This window comes from Nestor notabilis, unplaced genomic scaffold (assembly GCF_000696875.1).
Source record: "Nestor notabilis isolate BGI_N333 unplaced genomic scaffold, ASM69687v1 scaffold12896, whole genome shotgun sequence".
Taxonomy (NCBI): Eukaryota; Metazoa; Chordata; class Aves; order Psittaciformes; family Psittacidae; genus Nestor; species Nestor notabilis.
The window spans coordinates 40,572-49,967 of NW_009934299.1; the positions used below are offsets into that span (position 1 = coordinate 40,572).

The window sequence follows — 9,396 nt, forward strand, 5'->3', positions numbered from 1 at the left end:
AAGTAACAACCAGCCTTTGATCTATAATTTTCAGTGCTGTTGCTAAACACACAGTGAATGTTTTTTTACTTCTAGAAGGTTTACTGAGCCTCTGTAATGTTACTGTTGAGGTCAATGTACTGACTTTAAGAATAACTAAAGCATTAAATGCTGGAAAAATCTTACACTGGTGATCAGACATAGTGATGTTCTGGAGAATATATTGCCTTGTGTCCAGCTAGAACCTCGCATGTTATGGTATATACAACTCCATTTGCTTAAATGATAAGGAATTCTATTAACCTGATATGTTTGCTTTTACACTTATTGGATGGTCTGTGCTCATCTCATCCTACTCTGAATATCTGGTGAACTTGCTCCCTAGGTGCTGAGATATTGTCCATAAGCTACAGCATTGCACGGTGCCCATCTGAAGCCTTGGCAGTTTGTGGATGGGGCAGAGAAAATGCAGATGCTTCAGAATAGTCTTCATGAACACAGCCTCCAATTTCTCTGCAAGAAGTCATCTGTGCTTAGATGTCCAGTGGCTTAGTGCTATCCTGGGATGGTTTTGGACATTTTATCCTCTGTCAGAGCCTGTAAAACCCAGTGTTCAGACTCATTAGTGTGTCTCACTTCAGAGGTGGCAACACTGCATCTTTCTGCACTGAGATGAAAACCTGCCCTGTGGTACTCTTCAGGTTACATCAGAGATTTTCCAGTTAAAAACCCATGTGGAAATAAATCATCCGCTGAAGTATACAGGAAAGAGCATTACTTTAACATGTTTGAACTGTTCTCTGTGTAACAGAATAAGTCCTGAGACATGGGAAAGCAGCCTGAAACCTTAAGGTCAAAAATATCTCCAATTCATCTGACAAAAATAATGACCCTTCCCAGTATTTTGTTTCACTGGTGCAATATGAACCAGATTTGTGTTGTTTTCACGAAGTTTATGATTTTGTTTTGAATTTATTTCTCAATACAGTTGGTCTTACGTGTGACAGAGCAGACTGAAGGGGCAATGGTTTGTTCACTGGCAACCTCATCAGTTTCACAGCACACTGGTATCATTTTCCAGTACAGTTAAATTTATTATGCTATGGTCCTATGAAATGGTTTGACATGCTTTCAACTAGTTAAATAACAATTTGATGGGATGTGAAAACCACAGGAGTCAGGAAGAAGGTAATAGTCTGTGAGTGGGCCTTACTGCTCTTACTACACTGACATGGTTTCAAGGGGAACCAAATACAACACATTTAGGAACCCCATGGAAGAAGCGATCTGCGTTGGGCTTCACGTGGGAGTAGAGATTTCTGGTCTGGTTGCCAATGACTGTGTTAGACTAGTGTTTGTTGCTTGGTACTTTGTAGAATGTGGAAAAAACCACAAAGAACCCTTCACTAAAGGAGGAAATTATGTGTGTGAATAGGGAGCCTTATGTCTCTGAAAAGGGAACAATAATATACCTCCTGTTTTGTAAGCAATGATTTTAGTTTGGAATTAGTGTTACTTCAGGTTAATAGAGTAGCCCATAGCAGGAACTGGAGGCAGCAATTTCTGCCCAAAGTTAGGGCTGCAGCAGGTATCCATTAGGATAGTCACAGCATGGAGCTATAGAAATGTCTTGTGCAGAATAGTGATTAGCTTTATTCTTGAAGCGGCCTCTTTCCACAGTAGCTGGATCAATTGGCTATGCACATGCTGTGGTTGCTTTTCATTTTGCTTCTTTCAATATATACAGCAATACTTGTATGGTTACTGCAATTTCAGCACTGCTACTAATTCGGCATCACCATTTCACTATTATCTAATAAAACCCCCTTTATTCTCTGATGCAAAATGCATTTTAAATAATAAACTTTCAACTCTGAGCTCCTGGTAAAATATCTTACATTAACGAAATTATAAATAGCAAGTGCCAGTTCTGTGCCAGTTCTAACAGCACAGAAAAGAACACATTGTGAAGGAAAATGCACCAGGTTTTTGTCACCCAATTTTGTTGCTTTTATAAAGCAAGCACTTATGAGAAAGATAATTCTGATTTCATAGTTCTTCAATTTGAATACAGCTGTTGTTTAAGCCTCTACTCTTATTTCATCACACACCCAGGCAAGTATACATGCATGCACACATGCATGGTGGCAAAAGATGCATGGCTGACCTATTTTCTTGTCTTGCTGTGGTGACTGTGTATCAAAGACAGTACATTTTTTGCCTATGCAATTCAGAGAGCAGCAACCGTAGTTCCTCTTTAAAATGAGCCTGTTACCAGAGGACTAGTTTATGTGAAAACAACAGTCAGAAGATAAGATGGCTTCAGTGTTCTGAAAAATTGGAGTCAGCTAGGAAGGGATTTCCATGCATACCACTTTGCTAATGTGAACATTAGACCACAGAAAGCTTTATGAAACTACATCGGATGAAATTTAGGTTGAAGCGTAGAAGACATCTAAATACACTTGCACCTCGCTTTCAGGTTTTGGTTAAAGACAAACTACATATCTTTCCTGTATGTTCAGAAATGGCCCATTCTGCTCTGACTTGCACAGAAGTGCGGGTTTCAGACTTTTATAATAGAATTAAAATTGTTTTGACTTTTGCTGCATTTTTGAAGTGATATAATTGTGTTTTGAAGTGTTTCCCCGGTGTGTGCACTGTTTACTAACACTATCCTGATCTTGGAGATGGTGTGATATTTTACAGTGTGCAGTGACATTCATGTGCCCAACTTGGCTCCAATAAACAGGTTAATTTCCACAAATTAAATGGCAGATTTGAAACATTACAAGGTGATTTAATAATTCTGTAATCAGTCTTTTGGATTCACAGCTGGGGCTGGTCATCGGGCAGTCCTGTGCCAGCTACAAATCCACAACTTCTATAGAATTTTTTCAGATATAAAGGGTCAAGCTAAAAGTGTTGGGAAAAGAAATATGTTTATATATTCTTGAACACCAAAACCATGGCTCAATTAACAACTGACAAATTTATGCTAGAGGAATGAGTTCAAATTTTAGACAATACTCCTTACACATCCCAATAGGCTGTATCAATTTATCTCCTGAAGTAAAGGTACCTTCAACGATGGGCAGCATAATTGAAAACCCTTACAGTTAGTACAGAGTTAGTATTCAGACATTGGGAATAAGATTCAGAAATGTCCAACTGTAAATGCTGGACAAAATTTATTTTGGTTTTCAAAATCAAGCCATGACTCATGGATTTGGATTTCACTTCACACAAACCTCTACTGGGTATTAGGTGCCAGCTCTGGTTCTTCAATATGACAGGTTTTAAAAAATAGTGGTCTTGAAGCTCCCCTTTCATTTGGCCTGAATTCATGTAATTTTGCTGCTACTAAATCACACAGTAATTTTTACAATACCTGTTTATATAAATCGGACAAGAATAAGAGGATTTATACATGACCTTAAAATAAACTGAAGCCTGTGATTAAAATGAATACATATACAAAGCTAGCAATGAGAAGCAAGCACACTGATTTAAAATATTTTTCTTACAATTATCTTGCTTGTTCAAAGAACAGTTTATACATGTTACAGTTAGTAGCTAAACTGCAATTTAGCTTAAATTTCCAGACTTTGATTCCAAATTGTTCTTTATTCTGTTTTTTAAGTAATATGTCTGAAGTTACTTCTGCTATGTATTCTTATTCTTGGGTACGCTTCCCAAAGGATATGAGTCACTTCTCCATTATTTGTAAAGACTATGGAGAAAGTAAAATATTATTATTTTGTGGGCATTTGGAACTGGATGTAAAATAAAAAAAAGAAAAAAAGAAAGAAGGTGGGATGTTGATCATTGTGAGTCATTTCTTGGGAAGAAGGAAAGAACAAACGCTGCTGATCTACTGCTATGAAAGCCAAGGACTTACCGCTGACTCAAGAAATAGATGTTGTTAGCTGCAGAATACAAAGGAGACCTTGCAGCAGGATTAAAGAGGAAAGTCTTTCCTCTAAGTAATACATAGTTACAAGGAGCTGCCTGTGTTGATTTCTTGGAGGCTGTTCCTTGTTTAAACAATCTTCTAGTTTAAACATGTTAGCCAGTTATGTGTTAGCAGGAACTGTATCCTGCAAATAGTTGCTGCAACTAAATGATTCTCCTTCTGAGTTTCCAGAAGTCCTGGCAAATCTTCAGGTAGGTCATGAAGTGCAAGGCTGAGCTCCATAGCACTGAGGTAGCTACACCAGTAACTCCCAGTGCAATTCCCTGCTTTCTGAGTCTTTCATCAATCCTGGTTGGTATAAACAAAACTGAAGCAACACAAATACTTTGTAACATATTTGCATTCTAATCAACTAATTGAAAAGAACCTGTTTTGGTATCAGAACTGATTTTTGAAAGTGACTTGGTGTCACTGTGGCCTTTGTGTACTTTATTGATAGCAATCAGCAGCTGCACTGGAAACTACTCGATCACCTACGTGTGCAACTACACAGAATACCTGTAAGGCACACACAACACTAAAGACAGTGAATTTAGTAATTATGACTTAACCATACTTCCGATTTGCCTGTTCTTTTCTAGCTGCAGTGGATGCATTATAATGAACTCTGCTAATTATTTTTTGCAGGTGCGTTCATTGTTCATTGCATTTTGGTTTTTAATGAGGAAAGCTTTCCAAATGCAAGGATGCAGTTCAATGGCAGCCTGAGCCAATTTAAGCCATGCCTACTACTTTTCTCTGCCTCTTCTCATTCTCTTTCTGTTCAAAAGAGACGTCTTCGTGCTAGCACACACACTTGAGCAACTCAGTAGTGGGCCAGTCCAGAGCACTGATCGAAAACTAATTCTAAACACTGATTCCAGTGCTGGTAAGTGATGAATTGGGAATCAGCAGCAGCATAGGATTGTCAGGAACATGGCAGTCAGTATTTATGTTTGAAAAAGCTGCTGTGAAACTGATTCTGAATGGAGATTTTGATGAAGAAACAAGTATAAAAATGTGCTCTGTCATTACAAACTAAGGTTTTTTAAAAACTTCCAGTAAATATTTAAAAATAATAATCTTACTAATGCTAATAAAAGTAGTACATGCTCTGTGATCTTTATAGGAGTTTATTCACTGTTACTTCAAAGTAAACCTAAAGCATTGTTAACAGCTTGGATGCCACAGATATAACAAGTAGAATGCTACATTAAGATGTTCATGCTTTACCAAAATTAGTGTGGATTTTTTAAAGCATAAGTGTTTAACAGTCCAACAGTCCACCATAGAATGTTTCCTTAGGGATGCAAATAGACCTATGTGCCTAGCTGTTATTTCTTAATGTCAATCAGAGGGTTCACACGGCCACTTCAAATCCTTGAAAAAGGTACCTTTGCAGCTTTGGATTTGAAAACCATGTTCAAGTTGCAACTCTGGCACAGCTGATCTCCAACCAATAAACTGCTGGGTAGTCTTAGGTACTGGAGGAGATGGAAGCACCTAAAATAAAAGTAACATGTAGAATTCAATGATTGAAAGGTTTTTGATTGTAGTTTCTGTCATGCAACATCCTCTTTTGTGCTGTACTGTGAATGAAAATGAAAACTTATAAAAAATAGTGCTTTTAAATGCAATCTACTGGATTAATATCCTGAGCGCACACTGACATTAAGAGTTAGGAAATAAGAACTTTGAAAGCCCAGTTGCAAGCAAGTTTGATTTATACTACACAATAGTTTATAATTTAGAAAGTCATTAGAATAATTTAGGTCCCCTTCTATAGCAAGACACAGAGAAAGAAAGGAGTAAACCTGCCAAATTCCAACATCGTAACTTTCATTTACCATCCTTCTAAAAAAGCCAGTCTTTTAGTGCCTAAATTGGTATGTTTAACAAGAAATCGAACTACAAAATATTATTTAGTTCTGTATGTTAGCATACTTGAAAAAAAAACACGTTTTGTTCCATATCTTTCTAAAGACTTTATGTTATTAGAAGAATCCCATCTTCAGCTTTAGGTTTTTTCCTTAAATAATAATAATAATCTTTAAAACTAGTTAACTTCTCTACAAGAGAAGTAGAATCTTATACTTGCTGTAAAGTATTTAGTAGCAATGCAGCTACAGAACAATAGTTTTGTGGCCAAATGCTAAAGATATTACTGACCAAGCTGCCTTTTGCATCAACAACTACTTATTCGTTCCACCTTCTTTCTACTTTAAAGGATGGATAAGCATCAAGTTAATCTGCAACTAATCTAGCTAAAAGGAAACAAAACAAAAGCCAACAGACTCTGTTCACCGACTGCTGTGCTTACTTTGGCTGAATCATCTCAATTGGGCACATTATATCATTTTAGCATCTGGGGACTTAGAGAAATACACAGCAAGAGAACAATGTTTCAGTTCTCTTGCCAGAGTTGCTTCACTTTGTTCTTTGGCCAAGATTAGAAAATGTTTATGATATTTAGGTGGAGCAGTTCCTCTGAAAAGATAATTTTTATGGCCAAAAGTGCCACCCACTGAGCAGGATAATGAAGGAAACCATGTCCCACTTGCAATCTGGGGGAAGGGACTATAAAAAAGCAATTATTAATCTAAACTAGAGAGAACAGATATGATGACTGTTACCAGGAAGGTAAATGTGCAAAAAGACACACAGTTCTGTATAAGGTCTTAGAAAACTTCACTCTGAATATGTAAGGAGGACCTAAATCACAAGTAACCTTTATCTTCCTTAGCAAATAAAGATTCTGAGGTGAGTTGGAAACTATGATCCCTGTTTCATCATGCACTAAGCTGTGCATGCTACTTTAGCAGCTGATAGCTGTCTGCATGATTTGCTAACGCACATACACTGTGCTGAAGCAGAGGTAAACCTGACTGAAATTGGAGGCTTGAGACAAAACTGAAGAACAAGTAGAACTAATGGCAGAAATACTGCTATTTAATTTCTCTGCCACACTCAGCACTAACTCTTATTTTTTGTTTCAGTTTAATCCCAGTAAAAGCTTTTACTATTTCCTTGCTTTATTTCCCCATCCTTGGAATGCTTTGAAAGAAACCTAGTTCAGCAAGTAGGAATTTCCAATCTCTTTTGTTTCCTTAATCTACTCTAAGCGGACTAACCTTCCTTTTTGTTAGCATATTCTGCTTCCCCTTTTATGAATATGGTCCTCTCCCAATGTCACTGATTTAGCTGCCTGTGCAGTTACACTATGCACTGGTGATTCTGACACTGTGTATTTTTAAATCAAACCATCAGTCACATTCCGCTCTCATTTCCAGCTGTTTAACAGCTTTTAGACTCTGAATATGTGAATATATATCACATAATATAAAATCAGATAGTTATTAACTGGCCCATTAGAACTGGCTTCTTACTGATTTTTGCAACTAAAGAGGACAGTGGCATTATCTCTGACAAAAAGAAGACTGTCTTAAATGAAGCAAGAAAAATGACTGCATCTTAACCAATAGTTAAAACTGAGATAGGTTTTGATAAGGCTTGAAGTAATATAAATGTATATATCTGAGCAATGACTCGTCAGCAGCCAGGCTCTGTGAGCACTGTTCTGCACTGAGCTGCACAGTTGGCTGTTCTGATACTGGATGGAGTGCATGGGGGAGGTGCTTTACAGAAAGATGATTATATACAGTGATTTATGTACAGTGAAAGCTCTGTGAACTAACAACCATACCCAAAGGGCAATTCCTTGTCTTAAATGAATGCTTTTAAAGCATTGCTTGGGTTGCAAATACAATTTACTTTGACCTTTAGCTAAAGGCCCACCTCTACAAGACAACTGATTTTTAGAGCTTGTGTGGTTTCTTAAGAAGGATATGGCTGCATGGCAATTTTAAAATCTAATTTTCTAACCTTAATGTATTTTTCCACAGGTGTCACAGGTCGAACCTGTAGATGTTCTGGAAGCTCTATCTTGGGGCTTGTATTTTCTTCCTTTTTATCGTGAATCAACTAAAACCAAAACATCAGTGTTAAAAATTGGACTCTGTCTTTTGAAATATGCTGTAGTGTCTGATATCAACACCATTCTCACTGAGAGGAATTTCCTGTTCTTTCCATGTAAAACAGGGCTACCTCTTGTAGTGCTTTGGAAACCATTGTAATGGGGTTTTTTTTGTTTCAGAAAGTAATACAATTCTGTATTTCAGATGAAAGGCTAAATATTGCTGAGTGATTCCAACTCTCGTAACTACATCACTGCCCCAAAAAGGGCTAGAAATGTATCTTGTCATGTATCTTATATGACCACAAAACAAAGACTGACAAATGCTAAATACACATTTACCAATAGTAACAACGTGTAGTTTGTCAGCTTTTCAGCTGTAGCCTGTGCAAAGGAGGTATGCATGACAGATGGATGTTGAAGCCTAGAGGACCAAAGTTTTCCAAGGTGCTAACTTGGATGCCTGTAGGAATTTTCAAAAACTCCTAAAAGAGATTAAGTACTTTTAGCCTCCTGGAATGTACATATGTAATTACTCAGGGGCTGCATCAACCCTGTTCTTTAGCAACGAAATACTGTGATTCCAAATGTACATTATGTGCTACTATATTCTAATACCTAAACAGCACTGAGAATAGACATCTCTCCAAATATTTTCATTTGTTGATAATTCCCCCACTGAAAATTTAATTAGATAGAACCCTCTCCCCTAGATTTTTAAACTACCATATGGATAGACAAAGGGGAAATATTTTCCTGTCAGTGTGCATCTAGTACTTGTTAACACTATTGGAAGTCATGCTTCTCAAGAGAAATATACCAGAATATGCACAGCATATAAATTACCACTTGCCATATTTTATTCAGAGGAAAAGTGAAGATTTGAACCCATCTTAAAAGTAGTGCACTTCTTACCTCAGAACTTAGCTTAGTAAAGTATACTCAGTACTCTTCTAGCTTTTTGTGCTCTCATAATTTGTGTCCACATAAATTTGTGTACGATTTCATGTGTTTATATATATGCCATTCATTTTTACCTCATCAAGAGGCGTTTTCAAGAATCCCCATTTGTGAGACCATTTTTTTGCAGCCTCTAATTCAGTTTCAATGTATTTTTTCCTGAAACAGAGAAGTACTTAAATTACTTTGAAAGCTTCCATTAAAATAAAAGGAAAAATGCAAACCCAACTGCCACTGCCAAGAAGCACAGCACTTTAACATGAAGCTTGAGACATTTACCTCAAAATCAAGCTTATGCATGAGTTAACAACTGCCCGACTTGGAGGTAAAGCGGAAATACTTTCCGTAAGTTGGAAATGAAACAGTAGGTGTGAAAACACTTGCAAATTACATTCCTACTGGGAAGTGGAGGAGGTCACATTTGCTATGGCCCACATGGAAAATGAGTCCCGGTGCCCGTTCATGCGTCCTCTCGGTTTTACTGGCCGAGGAGGGGCCCTCTGCCCGGCCCCGCTGCCCCTCCTCGCCC

General features: G+C 37.5%; 1 protein-coding gene across 1 annotated transcript; it reads right to left on the bottom strand.

Annotated features, from left to right (window-relative positions):
* Window positions 1–5,281: 5,281 nt before the first annotated feature.
* LOC104407873 (chromosome unknown open reading frame, human C20orf85) lies at window positions 5,282–9,026 on the bottom strand (the record flags this gene model as incomplete). The annotated part of the gene is made up of 3 exons (XM_010017265.1): window positions 5,282–5,437; window positions 7,817–7,915; window positions 8,945–9,026. Coding segments are annotated over 3 exons (337 nt in total), but the record flags the coding sequence as incomplete, so codon positions are not given.
* Between the last annotated feature and the right edge of the window lie 370 nt (window positions 9,027–9,396).